Raw genomic sequence first — 25,238 nt, 5'->3', positions numbered from 1 at the left:
ATTAATGTGGGAGTTTTGTGATGATATTTCTTATTGGCTGCTGGTGATGGCTTATTTATTTATGTGTTGTAAGAGCGCTCCTGCACACACACACACACACACACACACACACACACACACACACACACACACTCCTTTTAATGTAAAGGGAAAAAAGCATGGCGCTGTTATGTTTTGTTTTAAATGTGTTCGTTATGTTGTTCCTGCTTCTGTTGTGTTTGTCTGTGTGTATGTTTCACTGCTCGCTTCTGCTTTTTTCAGTATTTTGGGTCGGGTTCAGGCGACGGCAGGAGCGATGTACCGATCATGGAAGATTATCTACCGGTGAGTTGATGATCACTTTATGTGTAATGATGCTATACAACACTACTGTTTGGTCATTCTACACCGCGCTAACCCACACTAACCCACCCTCAGTCACCCTACATTATTATGTCTACACTAACCCACTATTAACCCACACTAACCCACCCTCAGTCACCCTACATTATTATGTCCACACTAACCTACTGTTAACCCACACTAACCCCCTGTTAACCAACAATAACCCACCCTCAGTCACCCTACACTCTTATATCTACACTAACCCACTGTTAACCAACACTAACCCACCCTCAGTCACCCTACACTATATTAAGCCCACACTGATCCACTGTTAACCAACACTAATCCACTGTTAACCCACACTAGCCCACCCACAGTCACTCTACAATATCATGTCCACATTAACCCACTGTTAGCCCACACTAACCCACCCTACACTACATTATGTCCTCGCTAACTCACTGTTAACCCACACTCACTCACTGTTAACCCACACTAACTCACTGTTAACCCACACTAACTCACTGTTAACCCTCACTAATTCACTATTAACACACTAACTCACTGTTAACCCACACTAACTCACTGTTAACCCACACCAACTCACTTTTAACCAAACTAACTCACTGTTACCCACACTAACTCACTTTTAACCCACACTAACCGACTGTTAACCCACACTAACTCACTGTTGACCCACACCAACTCACTTTTAACCACACTAACTCACTGTTAACCCACACTAACTCACACTAACTCACACTAACTCACTGTTAACCCACACTAACTCACTGTTAACCACACTAGCTCACTGTTAACCCACATTAACTCACTGTGAACCTACACTAACGCACTGTTAACCCACACTAATTCACTGTTAACCCACACTAACTCACTGTTAACACACACTAACTCACTGTTAACCCACATTAACTCACTGTTAATCCACACCAACTCTCTCTTAACCCACACTCATTCACTGTTAACCCACACCACCTCACTGTTAACCCACACTAATTCTCTGTTAACATATTAACTCACTGTTAACCCACACTAACTCACTGTTAACCCACAATACATTTCTGTTAAGCCACACTAACAGACTGTTAAGCCACACCATCTTACTGTTAAACTTACACTAATTCACGCTAAGCTGCACTGGCGTATGCAAACCAACATTCACTTTACGCCACGCTAAACTACACTCACACTAATCCAGACAATCCAACACTTTCTCCATCAAACTCACTATAATTCACACTAAACAAAGATAACTCACACTAAACAAAGATAACTCACACTGACACTTAGATAACTCACACTGACACTCAGATAACTCACACAGACACTCAGAACACTCACACTGGCACTAAGATAACTCACACTGACACTTAGATAACTCACACTGTCACTCAGATAACTTACGCTGACACTCAGATAACTTACGCTGATACTCAGATATCTCACAATGACACTCAGATAACTCACACTGACGCTCAGAAATCTCACACTGACACTCAGATAACTCACACTGACACTCAGATAACTCACACTGACACTCAGATAACTCACACTGACACTCAGATAACTCACACTGACACTCGAATAACTCATACTGACACTCAGATAACTCACACTGACTCTCAGATAACTCACACTGACACTCAGGTAACTCACACTGATACTCAGATAACTCACACTGAAACTCAGATATCTCACACTGACACTCAGATAACTCACACTGACACTCAGATAACTCACACTGACTCTCAGATAACTCACACTAACTCTCAGATAACTCACACTGACGCTTAGATAACTCACACTGACGCTTAGATGACTACACTGACGCTCAGATAACTCACACAGACACTCAGATAACTCACACTGACACTTAGATAACTCCCACTGTCACTCAGATAACTCACAGACAATCAGATAACTTACGCTGACACTCAGATATCTCATAATGTCACTCAGATAACTCACACTGACGCTCAGATATCTCACACTGACACTCAGATAACTCACACTGACGCTCAGATAACTCACACTGACACTCAGATAACTCACAGTGACACTCAGATAACTCACACTGACACTCAGATAACTCACACTAACCCTCAGATAACTCACATTGACACTCATAACTCACACTGACTCAGATAACTCACACTCAGATAACTCACACTGACGCTTAGATAACTCACGCTGACTCAGATAACTCACACTGACGCTCACTCACACTGATAACTCACACTATCAGATAACTCACACAGACACTCAGATAACTCACACTGACACTCGATAACTCACACTGACACTCAGATAACTCACACTGACTCCTCAGATAACCTCACACTCAACTCTCAGATAACTCACACTTCGACGCTTTAGATAAATCTGGCTACACTGACGATCGCCAGATGAGACTCATACACTGACGCTCAGATAACTCACACAGACACTCAGATAACTCACACTGACACTTAGATAACTCACACTGTCACTCAGATAACTCACAGACAATCAGATAACTTACGCTGACACTCAGATATCTCATAATGTCACTCAGATAACTTACACTGACGCTCAGATATCTCACACTGTCACTCAGATAACTCACACTGACGCTCAGATAACTCACACTGACACTCAGATAACTCACAGTGACACTCAGATAACTCACACTGACACTCAGATAACTCACGCTAACCCTCAGATAACTCACATTGACACTCAGATAACTCACACTGACTCAGATAACTCACACTGACTCTCAGATAACTCACACTGACGCTTAGATAACTCACGCTGACTCAGATAACTCACACTGACACTCAGATAACTCACTATGACACTCAGATAACTCACACTGACACTCGGATAACTCACACTGACACTCAGATAACTCACACCACACTCAGATAACTCACACTGACACTCAGATAACTCACACTGACACTCAGATAACTCACACTGACTCTCAGATAACTCACACTGACTCTCAGATAACTCACACTGACGCTTAGATAACTCACACTAACGCTCAGATAACTCACACTTACACTCAGATAACTCACACTGACATTCAGATAACTCACACTGACTCAGATAACTCACACTGACTCTCAGATAACTGACACTGACGCTCGGATAACTCACACTGACACTCAGATAACTCACACTGACTCAGATAACTCACACTGACTCTCAGATAACTCACACTGACGCTCGGATAACTCACATTCAGACATAACTCACACTGACTCAGATGACTCACACCGACGCTCGGATAACTCACACTGACACTTAACTCACACTGACGCTGGATAACTCACACTGACACCAGATAACTCACACTGACTCTCAGATAACCTCACACTGACGCTCGGATAACTCACACTCAACCCACACTCAACCCTCACCAACCCACACTCAACTCACTAACCCACACACTTACCAACATTAACCTACACTAACCCTCACTAACTCACACTAACCCACATAACCCTTACTAACCCACACTAATCCACTTAACCCTCACTAACCCACACTAACCCTCACTAACCCACACTAACCCACGCTAGCCCTCGCTTAACCCACACCAACCCTCACAAACCCACACTAACCCACAGTAACCTGCATTAACCTACACTAATCCTCACTAACCCACACTAACCCACATAACCCTTACTAACCCACTCTAATCCACTTAGCCCTCACTAACCCACACTAACCCATGATGATGATGATAATGATGCTGCTAATGATTATGATATTAATGGTCAAGATGATGATGATAACGTTAATGATGATCATGATTACTATGGCAATGATGATTATGATGAAACTAAAGGCGGTGGCACACTGGGCACTTTTCCGCCCAACATGTTGGGCCAACACTGTCCGGCCAGCAAAACAAAGAGACATTTGCATCACACTGGGATATTTTTGTCGGCGCGTCTGCCCAACGCAACGAAAATAACAACAAGGCGTCTAGACGAGGTTCGCCATGGATCCTGTTACTCCAGTTGAGGCCTTGCAGGATTGTGCTACAGTTCTTAATTTGCTGAAGCAAGTAAAGCGTCTGCAAATGCTAAAACAAAAAAAAAAGACAGTGGATGCGTTGTGAAGCTTCTTTACAAGTGGCGGCGGCTGGCAGGTCAAAGAGCACCCTGAATACTGATTTAATAATACTAAAGAAGTTTTAAAGTGACGAATAAATAAAAACATGTCACCGTTTTATTAGTTATGTTTTAAATTATTATTGGTTTATGATTTATTTCAATTTCTGCTTAAATATTCAACACCCAATATGAAGCTCATTTGAGAACTAACCCTACCATCAAAGCTCGCCGTCAAACCATTGTCCATTTTTCGCAACATCCGAAATCATGCTGGGCCGTCAGGCCAGCGGCCAGCAAAAGCGGCCAACATGTTGGGAGGAAAGTGCTCAGTGTGCCGCCGCCTTAACGATAATGGTAATGGTGGTAACAATGATAGTGATGACAAAGGTAATGTTGATGATTAAATATGAAAATGATAATGATAATTACACCAAAAATGATGACGGTGATAACAACAAAGAGTGATGATAACAGTGATGATTATGAGAGTAACAATAATAAGAAGAATAGATGGTGGTGATATGCTATTGATGATAATGATGACGATGCTAATTTGATAATGACAATGGTGATGTTGATAATGTTGACATTGATGATGATAATGAGTGATGATAATGATAATGATATTGTTTGTTATAATGTTGATGATGATCACTATTTACAGGTTGATATGGAGGACGATGACGATTCCTCCTTACCAAGGCTGGAGGGCTCTGGAGTGGAGCTTGGAGCGCCACCACCACCCCTCCCCCCACCCCCACCCATGCACGGTAAGTCCTTCCCCACCACCACCACTCTCCCCTCCCCCATACGTGCACAGTAAGGCCTCCGCCACCATCACCCCTCCCCCACCATCACCACCCATCCCCCATCATTACCCATCACCCCTCCCCCACCATTACCATCCCCATCTCCCTCCCCACCATCACCACCTCCCTACCCCATCCCCCATCCCCACACATGGACGGTAAGACCTCCCACCTCTCTCCACCCCTCACCCACCATCAACTCTCCTCTCCCCCACCATCACCCTTTTTCCCTTCCCCACATGCACACCTCCCCCACCCTCCTCCCACTATCACACCCCACCCCCACATGCACGGTATGTCCTCCCCACCATCACCCTCACATGCACGGTATGGCCTCCCCCACCATCACCCCTCCCCCACTATCACCCCATTGTCACAGATAGAGTATTAGAAGAGGAAAATGAGAAATAGGAAGAATAGGAGGAGGGGGACGTGGAAAAAAGATGAATCACAATAGGAGGGGAAGGAGGATGAGAAAGATGAAAATTAGGAAGTTTAGTTTAACAACATTTATACCCAAAGGAGACAATAGTACTGTATAGGTCATATTCAATAGTGTTATATTCTACGGTATTTGAGGATTAGTCAGATTTAGGATTGGCTGTAAGAATGAAGTCCCTAAGGACTCCTTATTCAATGTAGTAATAACATAGTTCATGATACAAGTCAGGTGGAGTGAAGTCTTGAAAACTGTCACATTCTATTATATAATGTTCAGATGCATGCTTTAAAGGTTTATCACAAAGTTAACATGCTGAGTGTTCCGGTATGGGTACACTCTTACTATCTAGTAGGACGAATATAGTAAGAGTAGGAGGAAGAATAGGAGAAAGAGAAGGAGGAGGCAAAGAATTTGGAAGTGTAGGAGGAGGAGGAGGAGGAGGTATTTTTCTTTGCACGTAAGAACGAAAATGACTGTGGCTTTTATACGCTCTCTCTCTCTCTCTCTCTCTCTCTCTCTCTCTCTCTCTCTCTCTCTCTCTCTCTCTAAGCTTTGGTACCAATGTAAGTAATTAACAATAAGATACAACCGTTCGCTTGTGTACTTCACTGTTCTTCACTGCTCTTCCACTACTGTTCACGGTTATTCACTACTGCTCACTGTTATTCACTGTTTCTCCACTGTTACTGACTGAATTTCCATTGTTATTCACGGTCCTTCCACTGTTCTTCACTACTGTACTGTTCACTGTTATTCACTTCCCTTCCACTGTTATTCATTACTATGCACTATTATTTACTTCCCTTCCACTGTTATTCACCTCCACTTTTATTCAATACTTCACGGTTATTCACTTCCAGCTATTCACTATTGTTCACTGCTATTCACTTTTTTTTACTTTTTTTCATTGTTTTTCTTCATCTTTCACTTCCTTTCACATTTTGGGGGGACTTCAATCTTTCGTCATATTTCAAAGTTATATATTTGATTGATTATTCATTATTTCTTCATCGTTTGTCTCTTATTTTCACTGTTATTCATGTTTCTTCACTTATTCTTCCCTGTTATTCACGGTTTTTCACTGTTCTTTACTGTTCTCTATTCTTCCATTGTCTCTTTGTTGCTTTCTATTTCTCCGTTGTCTGCTATTTCTCCGTTGTCTTCCATTTTCTCCATCGTCTTCCATTGTTTCTTCGTTGACTTACATTTGTTCCGTTGTCTTCCATTTCTCCATTGTCTTCCATTTCTCCGTTGTCTTCCATTATTCTACATTGCCTTCTTCTCCGTTGTCTTCCATTATTATACCTATTATGTTTCTTTTCTATTTCTCCGTTGTCTGCTATTTCTCCGTTGTCTTCCATTTTCTCCATCGTCTTCCATTGTTTCTTCGTTGACTTACATTTGTTCCGTTGTCTTCCATTTCTCCATTGTCTTCCATTTCTCCGTTGTCTTCCATTATTCTACATTGCCTTCCATTGTTTCTCCATTGTCTTCCATTTTCTACGTTGTCTTTCACTGTACGTTTCTTATTTTCAATTTGTGCTTTTTGCTCCTATCTGTTGTACACTGTTTTTCACTATTCACTATAAATCAGTCTTTCACTATCTTCTGAACTCATTGTATTTCACTCTCTCACTGTTCTTCTCTTTTTTCACTGTTTCTCTCTTCACAGTCACTTTCTCAGTTCTTCAATCTTTTAATATTTTTCACCATCTTAACTACCCCTTTTTGCACTTTACTTCCACGGAAATTCATAATATATCGAAAGTATTTTGCATTATACCACTGAGTCTTAACTTTTGACACCATCTCATTGTAAATCGACATTCCATCAGATTACTCGACAAACTTGCAGATATTACACCGACAGATCACCAACAAGCATAGTCTACCGTAGGTATGAATATGGGTATCGGCGGTATTCGAACCCATAAAGCTCTCAAACAGTCTTCTAGCAGTACGGTATTCCGTTTTCGATAATGTTACCGTGTATATATTAGTATATCAGTGTTATCAATATTTGCCCTATTGATTCACTGTTATGAAGCATGTCCTTTTTTATGAAACTGATTAGAATGATAATTTTTTTCGAGTTTTGAACTCTGTTCAAAATAAACTGAAATGTAGTGGGAGTAAAGTGCAAAAAGGTATTTTTTTTCACTTCAATTGTTCTTCACTGTCTATCATCACTCATTCACATCTTTCACTGTTCATCACTATTCTTTTTCTCTGTTCGCTGTTCTTTGTTTCAACTTCCGGAATGTTGATTGTTAATGCAGATTCTACTAACGACTATAGGCCTCATAGTTCTATCTCTTGGGGAGAGCGTGTGTGTGTGTGTGTGTGTATAGTTGTCGTGCCAAAGCTGGTTAATGAGTGCTCAGTGTACATGGTTAGTGTGTGTTTACTGTTCGTTGCCATTGTGTGCCTAGTAAGTGTACACACAAAAACGTAGCTTCACAATAGTGTGTTAGTAATGGCACAATGGGCGAAGAATTTTGATAACACTTCCGAGACAAAAAGAGCCGCAGAAGTTTGTCCCAACCCACTTGCATGATATGAGGCGAGTGATCTGGTGACAATGTATAGGGAAGAGTTGACAAATATGCTTTAATTGGCGAGTTATTTAGGAATCGTGATCGAAGATTGACTAAGAATATATTTCTTGTATATAACATAAATAGTTTAAATGTTCAAAATGTAAGAAATGGTGTTATTGAGAAATATATTGTAGGGTTTCGTGATATAATGTTGTCTAGCACTCAGGATGGATGGAAACTCTAAGGTGGTTTTCTTATATAATATAAGTTATATGGTAGACAGTCTGGTGCTGGAGGTGCCGTGTGGTGAGGAGCTGCTCAGTAGACACGTTCGGTGAGTAGCGTGTTGAAGGAGGTAGATGTGCAGGAGCTTCGTTAGAGAAGATGTTGCCTGTTGCTGGCCTCCAGGTTGAATGAGAACGGGACAGCGAGGAGCTTGCTTGGAGGAGGTGTTGCGTGTTCAGGAACCGAGAGCAGAATGAGAGAGCTGGTTGGTGAGGACGCTCAGAGAAGGACAGCTGGTGGGTCGCCATGCTCGCCGGCGGGAGCGAAGACCGCCAGGCAGGCGGAGGAGAAGCGAGGGCCGCCAGGCAGCGGCGGAGGAGGAGGTGTTGCGTGTTCAAGAAGAGAGGCCAGAATGAATCTCAATGGAGAGACAGAGCTTATATACACAGCAGCCGTGAGTCACCCGTGGGAAACCCCGGTCTTTTGACTCAGTTGCTAGGATACTGTGGCATCTGGTGACGCCCCCCCTGGGCCGCTAGTTTGGTTGCTAGGGAAGACGTAGCAGGTGGCATGCGGCTACGCAGTTGTAGGGGAGACGTCCACTACAATATCACATTATTTGATGATGGAAATATCAAGCATGAACCAACCTACAGCAATGTCATATTTCTTAATAACATTATATTCCTGCATTTTACACATGAACTATTTAATTTATAACCAAGAAATGTATTCTTGGGCAATCGCTGATCATTAATCTTAGATAACTAGTAATCTAAAGCATATCTGTCAACGCTTTCCCATACAGTGTTACCAGATTATTTGCCTCATTTCATGCAATTGGATTGGGGCAAACTTCTGCTGTTGACTGTACAGTGTGTGTGTATGAGGGGGGGAGGGGGGGGCAACTGTATTTTCGTATACGTGACAAGTCTATGCTAGTGTATGTGGTAAGTGTGAGTTTGTGTACATGGCAAATAAGTGTTCGTGTACGTGGCAAATGTGTGTTCGCTTACATTACATGTATGTGTTACGGCAATATTCCTAGTCCTTTGCATCTTTCATCACCACGATGTAAATATTATTATCGCAATGGTATAAAATATTTGTAAGGGAGGTATTCGTAGTCACATCTACCGCCATCAAATGGAGTGGCTTAGCAAACGCAAGCTAAATATACTAACATGTAAGTCACTTACTCTATTTCCCTGAACCCAATGAATTGTTCTCCAAGTAATTTTTTGTTTCCTATGGGGGATAACTTGTTTCGTGACTGCTTTAGGGTTTATCATATTCAAATTTTTCCTTGTAAAATTCCGTTTTTATTGTTGTTGTTGCCTACAGTCGAGTAGGCACACCTGTTAGTGTGAACTAAGTTGTTGTCAGAGACGCGATGATTCTCTCATAGCCATTTGGGGGGGTGGGGAGGGATTAGCCCACCAGGGCACAGGTCACCGATCCACAATAGGGCCTTGGGGACGAAAGAAAAAATTCATTGAACCATGAATAAATAGAGAAATGGAGAAACAAAAACAAATCAAGAGTGAGAAACGATATATATATATATATATATATATATATATATATATATATATATATATATATATATATATATATATATATATATATATATATATATATATATATATATACTTCATATAAATCACAATGGAAACGTGGATAAGATAAATCTTGATAAAATCACACAGGAAAAAGAAACAATGGAGTACCTTAGCTTTCGTCTTTATTCAGACATCTTAGAGCAACTGGATTACATTTGCTTCTCTGTCCAAGTAATGTCTTGAATGACGAAAGCTAAGGTGTTCCATTGTTCCATTCCGTATTTTATCAATATATATATATATATATATATATATATATATATATATATATATATATATATATATATATATATATATATATATATATATATATATATATATATATATATATATATATATTGGTCACAATTTTTGTGATGCCATATGGTTCCAATATCTTCCAGGCAGCATTAAGGGGCAGGAAGACATCTTTAGAGCTAGATCGACAGATTTTGAAGCCAATGATCAAACTGCAAGAGAAATGTCACACGACTTGGGACAGGAGAGACTGAATAGTACATTCAATACAAATTTTAAGTTTTAGATAGTGCCCAAAAAGTCTACAAGGCGATGATCAAATTATACAAATAAATAGTTTAGACTATTTTTAATTCAACAATCGATTTTTCAGTTATAATTCAGTATTTTCTGGCTCAAACTTCATATTCAGTTAAACTTTAGGTACCACAGTTTTTTTTTTTAATATGATGTGTAGAATTATATTTAGGATTCAACCAACCCGACCTATGAAAATGAAGTCTGACAAATTTAACATTTATCTACAATAAAACACATACTGTATAACCACATTTTGATGACAATACTCTGCATAATAAAAACGTAATATTACTTGAGTTATATATATATATATATATATATGCGGGGACTAGCCGACCCGGGCAAGGATCATTTACCAGTACTTGGACCCAGGCACAGGTCATGACCAACAACTGGGTCTGGGAGGGGCGAAAAAAAATACATTGAACTATAAATAAATACAGAAATGAAGAAAATAAAACAAATCAAGAGTGAGAAACGATATATATGTTGTGTTGTCAAATTAAGAAAACAATTGAGACCCTGCAATTGTGTGTAAATGAGGCAAATAGTCAGTCACATCAGCAACCTGTGGGGGGCTGGTGGTAGAGTGGTACCGCTCTTGCCTTCGCAAGCGAGATGTCATGGGTTCGATTCCCGGGCCGGTGGAAGTTATTTGGACGTACTTCCTAGCCCCCATTAGTCCCTGTTCACCTAGCAGTAAAGTAGGTACCTGGTGTAAATCGAAAGTTGCGAATTCATATTCAGGGACAAGTTGTTGGAGCTTCCAATAACTTGATGACATAAACCATTGACTCTTCAGGCTTCTACGCCCTTGACTCTTCAGGTTTCTACGCCCTTAATTCATGAGACATAAAGGCAAGCATGAACTTAGCATGCTTCCCTGTTGGGCACTGTAAACGCTTCTGCGCTTCACCTTGCACAAGGCTGTAGGGGAGTGCCCAATAAAAAAAAAAAAAAAAATCAGCAACCTGGGAATTGGTCACAATATTTGTGATGCCATATGGCAGCAGGTCTACCGTTAGACAACACATTATGCTTCCAATACTTTCCCAGGCGGTAGTACCTACCCGTTTAATAACTACCTACCCGGTACCTACTATGTAAATATAATGAGGTGAAATGGCCCCACCATTGAAAGCAGGGTATCCCAGGACTCACCTTACCTCACTAAAAGAGAAATTTACGTTAGTCTACTAAGTTCCTGCAAGGTTAAATAAAACTAATATTGTTACACTGATTTAATGAACAAACAAATATCTTTCACACAAGAATAAATTCCACAGTGTTGATATATCCACTCACCACATCTCAATACTCTCACGGCCACACATTCACACAACCCAATCATGCGTTGGTCTAAAAAAAAACCCTGGCTATGGTGCACTCACAATATTGCTAATAAAGTAATTAAGATTACTTTCTTTCTTTACAATCTTTAATTCTGCTATGCACTGGTTGGCGTACCTTGTTATTAACAATACACAGCTCTGGGGGCGCCGGTGGGTAGAACGGTATCGATCTTGCCTCGCATGCGAGATGTCACGGGTTCGATTCCTAGGCCGGTGGAAAGTTGTTCGGTCACACTTCCCAGCCTCCCTTGGTCCCTGTTCACCTAGCAGCAAAGTAGGTATCTGCTGTAAATCGAAAGTTGCGAATTCGTATTCAGGGACAAGTTGTTGGAGCTTCCAATAACTTGCTTAGACATAAAAAAAGAACCATTGACTCTTCAGGCCTCTACGCCCTTGACTCTTCAGGCTTGTACGCCCTTAACTCATGAGACATAAAGGCGCATGAACTTAGCGTGCATCCCTGTTGGGCGCTGTAAAACGCTTCTGCGCTTCACCTTACACAAGGATGTAGGGGGTGCCCAATAAAAAAATAAATAAATAAAAATACACAGCTCTACAGGACAACAATAACTATTGACACAGCTACACTCATTGTAGTTAGTCATATTATCAGTTCATTGCACGCACAGGTTTAGAAACAGCTATCTTATGTACTACTATACCCTGATTGGTATTTCTTGGGATAAAGATTCGCTTTTGGTCGAACATGGAAAATCATATTTCTATTTATGGAGGGAGAAATAGAAAAAATACCTTATTCTATACCTTTCCGGCACAAATTTATATTTTTCGAGTATTCTAATCAACAATGCCTCCCCATTTACCAACAATATTGGTTGTTCAAAGTGGGCAGTGTGTGATGTTTATGTAATGCAAACGAGCGCGAGTGAGTGAACCACTGTGTGGCGTAAATGAACGTGTGCTGTCCGCCAGTGGCGTGATTGATGTGTGCATGAGTGCTGCCACCTGGCGGTGTGAATGAAGTTGGATTCCGAGTAGTTAGATGACATAGCACGAGGTTTCGTGATCATGTGTATTACCCTGTGGACTGTGAGACAGATTGTTTCCTGCTGCACCACTGTACAGACCTCTTTCCCAGTAAACTGCATCTGTGAAGACTGTGTTTCTTTGAGCAGTCAGGAACTAAGTAGAACTTGATCATGGCACAGTACTCGTTTATCGCGGCTTGTTTCTACGTATTCAAGATGGAGAAGCAACTGGAACAGCAGACGGTGCTCCTGATGAAGCAGGCAGAGATAGCTAAACAAACCCAGGAAGAATCCCAGCGTAGGGAAGAACGCATGAGCCAAATCCTGGAGCGTGTGGTCTCTCAGCAGGCGCCAAATCACCACGATTATAAGTGGCGACGCCGCCGCCAGCAGTGGTGCGCGCCAAGTTTCCCGTCGACGCTGCACCCGCCCCTCACTTGCTCCCACCCGAGCAGAGAGCTGTCTGTGCTGGACGACGTGTTGACACAAATGCTTCGCTACGGAATTGGTGTAGCTGACGACGCAGAATTGAAGCTTGTCCTCGATGCTATGGAGGCACATCTTCTGGGACAACGTAACGTCATCGTGGACTGGAGGGACTTCTACTCAGAGTTCAAGAACTGGGTGAAACGTTTTACGACTTCCTGTGTGCTATGAAAGAAATAGCAAATTTCTGTGACTTTTGTGAGTCTTTTATAGACAATCGCCTTAGAGACATGGATTGTTGTCAGTACTCGTGATGAGGAAGCATTGAAACGTATGCTTGAGGAAAAAGACCTGAAATTGCAAAATGCCATCAACATATGCCGAGCTTTAGAATATGCTAATGCGAGCAGTGCAGTGATTCGAGTCTCAGTGAGTCATACGTTGGCCGAAGTGTCTCGGTACAAGCAAAACCGGAGTGCCAGTGCAAAAGTTAAGGCCGGTTTATGCTTTAGATGTGACAAGGACTGTCGTAGGGACACGCAAGAGTGCAAGGTTGTGAATAAAAACTGTTTGAACTGTGGCAAACGAGGCCATTTTGCTGTTGTCAGAAACCAACTCGAGTCTCGCGTGACAATGCTTCGAAGCATCCTCCGAAGCAGTTCTCCAAACGAGGCCCAGGGGCTAAGCATGATGATAGAGCCATTCACCAGCTCCTGGAGGGGGTTTACACCAACAGTGTCAGTGTGTCCGGGCCACAGGTGGTAGTCCACGCAACCCACCCAGCAGGCCGCGAAACCATCGTTTGGACACCCGGGGCCGAGGCGATGGTCATGGGGCTCGACATAGTTAAGTCCCTGGGTATTTCTCAGTCCATCCTGAGCCCCCAGACAGTGCAGATCTCTTCATCGTGGGTCACCTTCCTCTCACCTACTTTGGAACCTTCCCGTCACACCTGGAGCTGGGAAGCAAACGCACCAAGACGGTAGTGTCAGTCATCAAGGAAGTGAAGGGAGCCCTATTAAGCTGGTACGATTCATTGCCCTTGGTATCCTGCCAGAGGATTTTCCTGCTCCGATCCAGTCGGTTAAGCTGCCCAGGTGGCCGTACGAACATGACCCCACACCAGCACAGCACGCAGAGCACGCCGCCACTATAGTTGAACCTTCCCGATGGTCTTCTGTGCTTCACAGACGCTGCATGAAATGGATGGAGGCCCCCATGAGTATTCAGCTCATCGACGATGCTTGTTCATTCACTGTGACGGTGCCCTGTACGATTCCCTACAGCTGGTGGGCAGATATCAAAGCACAGCTGGATGACCTGCTTGGTAAGGACATCATCGTCGGGGTGGACTACCCGACAGCCTGGTGCCACCTTTTCGTCCCGTTCGAGAAGAAACCATCTGGAGTGAGGCTGTGTATAGACCCCGCGCGCCTTAATCGTCATGTCAGAAGGCCAACATACCATGTGCGGTCCCCTCGTGACGCCGTAGCTTCCATAGGATCGGAAGCAGGTTGGATCACCACCATGGATGCCAAAATGGGGTACTTCCAGGTAAAGATTGTGGACGAGGACCAGGGCCAGGACCTCATGTGCTTCATAATGCCCTGAGGCCGCTTCAAGTTTAAGCGTGCTCTCATGGGGCTGGTTTCGTCCGGCGATGAGTGCAATCGACGTGGCCACCAAGCTCTCGGGGACATCCTCGGACGATAAAAATCGTGGGCGACATCTGACACCTCGTACAACCACCATCTCATCCATGTTATCACCATCATACAACGTTGTGACCGGTTTGGCATCACCCCGAATGCTGAAAAGTTCATGTTTGGAAGGAACAAGGTTGATTTCTGTGGCTACACCATCTCGCCCCAAGGTTACACCACAGACATTCGGAAGGACAAGGCAATCGCAAACTTCCCTAGGCCACAGAACATCATGGACCCAAGGTCATTCATGGGCCTTACAAATCAACTGGGTGGTTTCTCCTCGGCGATATCAAATGCCGTGCAGCCCCTGAAGCCCAGGAATGAATGGCACTGGTCCTCGCAGCATGATGTAGCCTTCGAAAAGGTGAAAGGATGTTTGGTAGCGCCACCTGTCCTGGCAAATTTAGACCCGTCGTTACCAGCTACACTGTAGACCGACGCATCCAGGATGCATGGATTCGGCTTCATTCTCCTACAGAGACACAGCGAGTTGTGGAAGCTCTTCCAGTGCGGATCAAGATTCCTCACTGACACAGAGTCATGGTATGCTGTCATTGAATTGGAACCGGCCGCCATTCTCTGGGGAGTCAGAAAATGCGGTACCTACCTCACAGGCCTCCCTCACTTTGATTTGGTGGTTGATCATCGCCCCTTGGTTCCAATCCTAAACACGAAGTTGCTCAGCGAAATTGAGAATCCTCGCCTGCAGCGCATACGTGAAAAACTTTGTGCTGGCAGAAGGGCACTTCTCATTGTGCTCCTGACGTGCTGTCCCGTGCGCCAATTCAAGATCCTGCAGACAATGGCAGCGCATCCCCTCCACGCCGCTGTGGTGTCTGCCCTCAATGCTGTCTGTGAGTAGGGCAGCAATTTGGCACCTCTCAAGGACCAGACCTTGGAGAAGGTGCGTGCTGCTACGACAAGGAATGCAGAGTACACTGCCCTGAGCACTGCCACGAGTTGGAACCACTCTTACGGTCATACTGGGCCGTCTGTAGCCTACTGGGCCTGGACGACGACCTCATTGTGTACGGACCGAGGCTGTTTATACCCTGCAGCCTTCGACAAGAGAATGTCACACTTGCATGACGGTCATCAAGGGGTGGAGCGCACCAAACTCGGGCTCGGCAGACTACCTACTGGCCAGGGATTGACCAGGACATCAAAAATGTCGTCTCTAGTTGTTCACGATGCCGTCCCCTCCCCCCTAAGCACCAGAATAAGCCCTTGTGGCAGGAAGACTACCCGCCAAGTAGAGTGTTCGAGTCAATTTCAGCTGATTACATTCGTGTGGCTAGTCGTGCCTATCTGGTGTATGTCGACCGTATGTCCGGGTGGCCATATGTGTCATCGTGTCCATGGACAGTGTCAGAGACTCATCTTGTCAGTGTCATGTGGTCTGCCTTCGCAAACACGGGCGTGCCCGTAGTTCTGAGGACCGATGGAGGTCCCCAGTTCACGAATTCTGCGTTATGCCACTTCCTGGCTCAGTGGGGGGTGGAGCACCGGGTGACTTCGCCGTACAACCCTCGGGCCATCGGACATGCAGAAGCTGCAGTCAAGACGGTGAAGAAGCTGATAATGTCGATAACACGGAAGAGACACCTGGACGAGGTTGAATTTGCCCATGGACTGTGGGGGCTGAGAAACATGCCTCATGCTGACGGGAGGTCACCAGCGCAAGTACTTTTTGGTCACCCCATGAGGTCGACAGTACCTGCACACCATCGCTCGTTTGCTCCAGAGTGGCAACGCACGGCTGATGAATGTGACTCCAGGGCTGAGCACCTCAGAAGAAAGGTGAAATCACGGCATGACTCCACGGCGCGACATCTCCCCCGGCTGCACCTTGGCGCCTACGTCTACGTGCAGGACCACGTGAGCAGTCGATGGGACAGCGTAGGTGTTGTCGTGGGTATAGGATCTCGTCGAAACTACCTTATCAAAATGGGTAGTGGCCGCACCTTGTGGAGGAACAGGAAGTTCCTCTGTCCCCATCGTCCGTTGGTGCAAGAGATCGTCTTGGAATCTACATCCGAGGCGAGGGCTCCACCGGAACCAGACAGCATCCAGAGTCCTGCGCTACGCCCACCGTTGGGAGTAGGTTCAGAGGACCATCCAGGCCTAAAGCTCCCGCTACGCCATAGTGGCCGACAGCGGCGAGCGCCACAGCGACTGGAGGTGCGATGGGACTCTCAGACTTACTGGGATGAGATGAAAAGATGAATTCAGACATAGTGGATCCTGAAGTCGACCCCAATGTCTTGGGAGAGGTGCATGGTGTTTATGTAACGAGAACGAGCGCGAGCGAGTGAACCACTGTATGGCGTGAATGAGCGTGTGCACGAGTGCTGCCCTCTAGTGGCGTGATTGACGTGTGAATGATCGTGTGTACGAGCGCTATCCTCTAGTGGCGTGATTGACGTGATTGACGTGTGCATGAGTTCTGCCACCTGGCGGTGTGAATGAAGTTGGATGTCCGAGTAGTTAGGTGACATAGCACGAGGTTTCGTGATCATGTGTATTGCCCTGTGAGACAGATTGTTTCCTGCTGCATCACTGGTGTGTGGATTAGAGGATGTCATGTTTTTTGGCCTGACCTCATGTTTTGTAAGGTCACCCTGTGTACATAAGCTCTCTCTCAGTCTTTGTAATTCAGTTGCCTTTGAAGATGTCTTGAATAAAGACGAAAGCTAAGGTTCAACATTGTTTCCCTTTTCCCTGTGTGATTTTATCAAGACATAATATAAATGCAATTCGTACCTAATTGGGAGGTCTGCATAAGCTACACTGTCTCCCACCTATCATTCCCTAGGACAGGAAGGACCAACCTCTTAGCCACATGGTGGCTCAGAAACAGGAGAGAAAGCCGGAGACTGATATGTCTCTACCGGCCAGAGTCTGGCGAAGGACGAGTATCCTGACTGTCCTCATGTAAGGTCTGTGTGGAACAAGACGGAGATCCAGGAGTGGTGAACGCAGCCGCTCTGCCCATCGGCACATGCCAGACGAACATTATTAAATTTACAAGCTTACTTATTCTGCAAGGCAAGGTTTTAAAATGGGAGAAGGTCAGGATATTCATGGGAGTGCAATAGGTAATTAAATATGAGCTAAAATACACTGTATAACAATGAGTACACAAGCTAAAACAAATGGGCATAAAACAAAATGGCTACCTGACAACTCGAGTTAACTGGCCCGTAAGCTCATCCCCTCGTTTAAAGCTATAAATATCTGATTGGTTCATAGAAAATGTTCGTGTAGCTGTCCATCTATTCAAACTAAATGTGTTCACAATTGGTAATCAGATCTGTTATTCTCTAAAATACTGTTCAGTATTTGGACTCGAAATTCAAATGATTTCAAGGCATTAGCACTTCAGTGAGGATGTTAGATATTTTTTAATATTTATCATAAAAGGTCGAAGTCAAAGATGAATAAAGTCGCTTTCGAATCAAGTCTTTTCATTATTGTTTTTTCACCAAATAAAGCAAACAGAAACAAATGATACCAAACATATAACACAATAGGTAATGTGCGACAGTTTGTATGGCTGAATATATACCAAATCATTTATATAACTGATAAAACTCGATATAAATTCACGCAGTCCGGGATGGGGGGTAAAATGCTTAGAGAACAGCTACTGGACTTTGTGGCCACGTCGACGAGTCTGACAGATCAGCTGGACACTTTGGCTCCTACTACCAGTACGGTAGAGCTCTCTTTATAATACTTGGACACACAAATTAACTATGCCTCGTCCATCATTGGCCGAGATTTTCGTTCATTTGCACCAAATTTCTTGATACTTCATGATAGAGGATGAAAATATTAAACCTCAACGTCGCTTCTTAATACGTCGTAGGCTCGTAGCATATATTACTCAAATCATGTCACAATGCAGCATCAAAGATGGGGAGATGCCAAGTTAGTTATAAAAACTATATAATAATCTGCTCCTGGGTGTGAGAAATGTTTTTGTCCTGTCTCTGGTTTCCTCCTGTACTAACACTGGATAGACCAACCGCCCGAATGGCTAGTAAGCTGATAATTAAGTGGCGAAAATTTTATGAAAAAAAGGAGGGAATTGCTGGCCGCTGTCGTCAGTGTTCTGACTCACGCTCTACCGTATACAGTACTGTACAATGAATTATTTTTAAAATTCCCATGTCACTGTTCGTTCGAGTATCTTGCTGCGGTAACATTACTTTAAACGATTTTTATAAATAATGTTATATATCTCTTGCTTAAACCTCAACCCATCGTATAATATTATTGTGTATATTTATTGCAAACAAGTCATCACAATGGGAGGGGCTTACAACGGACAAATACGACAGTTCCAAAACTTTGCGACATAATGCATATATCGTCTCTATTAAGGAATACATCAGTACAATGACAGGACTGTTCAACAAATAGAGGAAGAGACTAAGAATATAGCCCTTAGTGTACATGACAAGTGTGTGTTCATTTCATGTACATGACAAGTATGTGTTCGTGAACATGACAAGTGTGTGTTTGTGTACAGTACATGACAAGTGTTTGTTCGTATATATGACAAGTGTGTTTCCATGTATGCGACAAGTGTATGTTAGTGTACAGTACATGGCAAGGGTGTGTTTGTGCACATGGCAAGTATGTGTTAATGTACAGTCGGTAAAATCTATCTGTACTTAGGCGGTTGATGAATTTTAGAATGAACACTATGTCTCTTGTTGCCTTGGTAGGGTTGTCAAAATCCTTCGTTTGTTGTGTCATTATCTAACACACCTTTGTAAGGATAGTTTTTTGAGCAACTGTACAAGGCAAGTGTGTGTCAGTGTATGTGGCAAGTGTTTGTTAATGTACATGGCAAATGTGTGGTAGTGTATGGGGAAAGAGTGTTAGTGTGCATGGCAAGTGTGTGTTAGTGACCATGGCAAGTGTTTGTTAGTGTACATGGCAAGTGTGTGTTAGTGCACATGGCAAGTGTTTGTTAGTGTACATGATAAGTGTGTGTTAGTGCACATGGCAAGTGTTTGTTAGTGTACAAGGCAAGTGTTTGTTAGCGTACATGGCAATTGTGTGTTAGTGTATGTGTTTAGTGTGTATATCAAATTAGTGTAATTAGTGTACGTGACTGATATGTGTTTAGGATACATGGCTGGTGTGTGTTAGTGTTTGTAGCTAGTGTGTGTGTGTGTGTGTAGTGTGTGCACAGGATGGTGTAATGCGTCTAGTGTGGCAGCATTAAGTTAGTGTTAATTTGCAGGCACTGCTTGCTTCCTCTCGTTTTCAGCTACTGTTACTGGCTAGCGCTCGTGGCGAACAGGGAAGGAACTGCGTAAGTCTTCCCCTGCCAGTACACAGGCTCTTCACCATCAATGCTCCTGCTCTGGCTGTTTGTGGCAAAACACGGTAACTGGGTGCCTCGTGGGCCCAGGCTAGACCAGCAGGGGATCTCTGAGTAGTAGTGAGCTCCAGGGGGACGGTACACAAGCCCACTGGCACGTGGACATGTCCTAGCGCCTACCAACCACTGCCCCGCTACCTTGCGGATTAACCTTAGTAGGTATAAAGCTACGGGAGTAAACCCCAAACGAAAAATCTATGGTGGAGCCCCTCTTATAGAACTCCAGTATGACCCCAATGGCAGTATAGGAAGAAGAGGTGACCAACATTGGAACCCAACTACTACACAGGCGAATGAAGGATATGCAAGAGGGACAGACTACTAAGGAGAAATCCCACAAACTGGGCTATCGGCAATCCATTGCAACTCTCCCTCTCCCCAGTTATTGCAACACTTACACCACTGGATCAGGAAAAGGGAGAGCCAAGATGTGTGGTTGCAGCCTGAGCTCCTACCTCACCACATAAATCAACTCACGTGCAGCCATCATCCAGTTCATAATAATTCTCATCGCCATCAAAACCTCTATTCCCCCAAAGGTCCCATGGTTACTGACGGGTGGCGACAGGGACAGGCACATATGACTGCCGGGAGTCTCAAATCACAACTTTTCACATGGGCAGCATAAATAAGATGGTCGTTTATGCACTGGGATCTAGGCAGCAGTGCAATCCTGTCCTGTTTGCGCGACTGAGCAGCCCTTTCGAGGAGCTACTCTGCTCAGCCCACATGGGGAGGGGGCTAGAAAAGGTGTCCTAAACATAGCCTGCCTAAAGAACCAACCTGACTGGGCAATCACACTCAGTAAGGTCTCCCTTATGCGATCGAAAAAACAATCATAATCACAGATCAAAACAAATCAAAATATACAACCTCCTATGGTCGCTGCATGGAATGTCAGAACCCTTCTGAATACTGGCACAAATGAGCGTCCTGAAAGAAGTACCACCCTTGTGGTAAAAAAGCTGGCTAGGTATAACATCGACGTAACAGCCATTAGTGAGTCCCAGCTCACAGAACGGGGGTCTGGCTATACCTTCTTCTGGAAGGGTAAGCCTGCTGCGGAGAGAAAACGCATTTACGGAGTTGGCTGTGCCATCTACCAATGCATCGTACATAGGCAAACTGATATGCCTGTTGGGATCAACGAGCACCTCATGGCGCTCCGAGTCCCACTGAATCACCCACGTCATGCCTTCTTTATCAGTCCATATGCCCTAACACTGGATGCAGAGAATGACTTCAAGGAGGCCTTTTATGTCGATCTTGACCGATTACTAACCTCTATCCCCAGAGAAGATAAGATTGTGCTCCTCGGTGACTTCAATGCCAGAGTTGGCAGAGATGCTGTTATATGGCAGGAAATCATAGGGATAAATGGACTAGGAAAGTGTAATCCCAACGGCCTACTCCTCCTCAGCAAGTGTGCTGCACACAACCTGATTATCACCAATATCACCAATATCACCAATACCACGTTTAGACAGGCCGACAAGTAACACCCACGATCCAAACATTGGCATCTCATCGACTACATTATTGTAAGAGAAAGAGATCGCTGAGATGTCCTCATCACCCGAGCTGTGCGTGGCTCAGACCACTGTAACACTGATCATCGGTTCATCAGAGCCAAACTCTCACTTCACTTTGCCCCAAACGGGCAAAGGCAACAATCATCTAGAAGAGGTTTTAACACTGAGCATCTGGAGGATACAGTGGTAGCACATACTTTCATAGAGCAGCTCGAACATGGGCTGACAAACAACCCAACTCCCAATGCCGAATGAGGTATTCTCGCCACTGTCATGACAAGAACCTGCAGAATAACCCTCGGCCAGATCGAAAGAATACACCAGGACTGGTTTGATGAAAATGACCCGGAAATCAACATACTCGTTGATGTTGAATGTACTGCTTTAACTGACTGTCAGAACAACGCTCATTCTCAGATCAAAGCTGATACCTTCCACAAGAAGAAAGCTGCAGCCCAGCGGGAACTTTGCAATCTGAAGAACGACTGGTTTAAAAATAAAGCATGTGAAACACAAAAACTTGCAGATCAACACGAAATGTGGGAATTTTTCAATTCCACTGAAATATTTTAAGGGCCAATCACTCATGGCGCAGCCCCCTCCGCTCATCCAATGGTAACTCCCTAATTCAAGACAAAAAAGGCACCCTTCAGCACTGGAAAGAGCATTACCATTGTCTGCTCAACCGAAAGATCAATGTGGATGTTCTGACTACCCAGCAAGTTTCTTAGCATCCAGAGCTAACCCACCTCAGCTATCCTCTTTCCGTGGATCTAGTAGCTAATGCCAGCAAAGAGATAAAAAATAACAAAGCCTCAGGGCCTGATAGAATCCCAACCGAGGTGTACAAAGCAAGAGGACCTCTGCTTACCAGCCATCTCCACTCTCTCCTGGAGAATATAGGGGAAAATGAGGAAATCCTCCAAGCTCTTAAAGACGCATCCATCGTCAATACCCTGTATTTATAAGAATAAGGGAGACCGGTCAGACTGTGACAACTACCACGGGATCTCGCTGCTGTGCGTAGCTGGCAAGATTGTTGCCCGAGTCCTCCTAAACAGACTTCTTCCTCAAGCGGAAAATTTCCTCCCACAATCTCAATGTGTCTTTAGACCATCACATGGCACCACTAAAATGATGTTTGCTGTCCACCAGACACAGGAAAAGTGCAGAGAACAGCATAGTGACATGTGCAATTGTGCATGGCCTTCCTTGACCTATCCAAGACCTTCGACTCAGTCAACAGGGCAGCCGTTTTGGCTGCCCACCAAAACTCCTCGCCATTGTGAGGCAACTCCAAGATGGCATGAACGGCAGTGTCCTGTACAATGGCACCCAGTCTGAGTTATTTCCCATCCAAACGGGGGTAAAACAAGGATGTGTACTGACACCAACTTTCTTTTCCAGTTTTTGGCTACCTTCCTTACTCGTGCCAGTGCGAATTTAGCCGGCAGGGTGGACATCAAGTACTGGATGAAGGGTCTTTTCATCATTAGACGACTCCAGGCAAGAACAAAGTTATCGGCAGCTTCCATTACTGAACTTCAGTATGCAGACGACCTCACACTCATCGCTCACACTGAACGTAACCTACAGGAGATCCTGAACACATACGCAGATGCGTATGCACACTTCGTCCTTGAGATGAATGTACATAAGACTCAGATTCTCTTTCAGCCTTCCCTTGGTTCAGCAACAACTACACCATCCATCCAGCTTAACGGTACTACCTTATCTAATGTTACCCACTTTTAGTATCTCGGCTCCCACCTGTCCACCACTGCGGACATCGGTGAAGAGATTCAACATCGGATCAGATGTGCATCTCAAGCCTTTGGCAAGCTCCGTACCCGTGTCTTCAGCTGTAAGGAACTGAAATTATCTACAAACTTGCACGTATATTGAGCAGTGATCCTCCCCACCCTGCTATATGGAAGCATGATATGGGTCACATACAGGAGGCACCTCAAGGTATTTGAAAACTTTCACCAAGGTAGTCTACGCTCCATCCTCCGAGTTCACTGGGAAGACAAGAGAACAAATGCCAGTATTCTCGCTGACACCAACTGTAGGAGCATCGAGGCTACCATTATCCATGAACTACCTTGGACTGGCCGTGTTACTCGCCTGTATGACAGCACACTACCAAAGAAGCTATTTTACATTCACCTAGCGAATAGTAAACGAAATGCTGGGGGGCAACTGAAAAGGTATGAGAATAGTCTTAAGACAAATCTGAAAAAGTGCCAAATCGACCACCTCACCTGGGAGACGATCACTACACACCTTAATGCTTGGAGGAGCACCACACAATAAGGTGTCAATACTTTCTAGTTAGCCCAAACTGCATACTGGGGCAAACAAGAGCCAACGCCAGAAAGACGCTGCCGCCGCCCCTTCTGCACTAGATGTAGCCCTCCACACGTGCATCATCTGTGGACGACCTTGCCGGTCCTGTATAGGCCTCTCGAGTCACCTCATAGCTCACGAACGAAGGTGACATCCTCCATAACGCATATCATTGTATCATAGCTGGATGATCGTCATACTCGATTCCGAGTGACAGCAAAGTATTAGCAGTAGGTAGTGTGTGTGTTTAGTGTCCGTGGCTAGTGTGTTTTAGTGTATTTGGTTAGTACGTGTTTAAATGGCGTACAAAAGGAGGAGGGTGAATTTAGTATTTTTTAATTAGTGTAGATATGTAATGTGTGTGTCTGGTTAGTGTGTGTGTGTGTGTGTGTGTGTGTGTGTGTATGGTTTGTGTGTGTATGGTTTGTGTGCGTGAGGTTAATGCACGTGGTTTGTGTGTGTGTAGTTAATATACAAGATAATTGTGTGTGGTTGATGTACGTGGTTAATGTGTATGTATGGTTACTCTACGTAATTAGGTTGTAGCCTATATCATTACAAATATACATCTGTGTTTAGTAAGTAGTAAGGACTTTTTGTACGTGTGTAGTTTATATATATATATATATATATATATATATATATATATATATATATATATATATATATATATATATATATATATATATATATATATATATATGCGCAAATAAATTACTGTAGGTGCGCGTGATCCATATACAGGCTGCACAGGGTATACGCTGATAACCACATCGGTAACATGAAACCATCAAGTTCCCAAGCGCTTTGATGTAATTCACATCTTCAGAGGTGAGTACAGATGAAAGCGCCTG

At 44.0% G+C, this 25,238-nt stretch overlaps 1 protein-coding gene across 1 annotated transcript in view; it reads left to right on the top strand.

Annotated features, from left to right (window-relative positions):
* Positions 1-266: 266 nt before the first annotated feature.
* Positions 267-25,238, top strand: part of LOC121866215 — a 66,213-nt gene continuing 41,241 nt past the window's right edge. Inside the window, exons 1-2 of the mRNA XM_042365822.1 lie at positions 267-324; positions 5,119-5,224. Of these exons, the coding sequence (XP_042221756.1) occupies positions 307-324; positions 5,119-5,224 (124 nt within the window). The 5' untranslated portion in view covers positions 267-306. The remainder of the gene's footprint in view (positions 325-5,118; positions 5,225-25,238) is intronic.

The sequence above is a fragment of the Homarus americanus genome, unplaced genomic scaffold (assembly GCF_018991925.1).
Source record: "Homarus americanus isolate GMGI-L3 unplaced genomic scaffold, GMGI_Hamer_2.0 scaffold47725, whole genome shotgun sequence".
Taxonomy (NCBI): domain Eukaryota; kingdom Metazoa; phylum Arthropoda; class Malacostraca; order Decapoda; family Nephropidae; genus Homarus; species Homarus americanus.
This window is presented reverse-complemented; position numbering and strand designations above follow the sequence as displayed.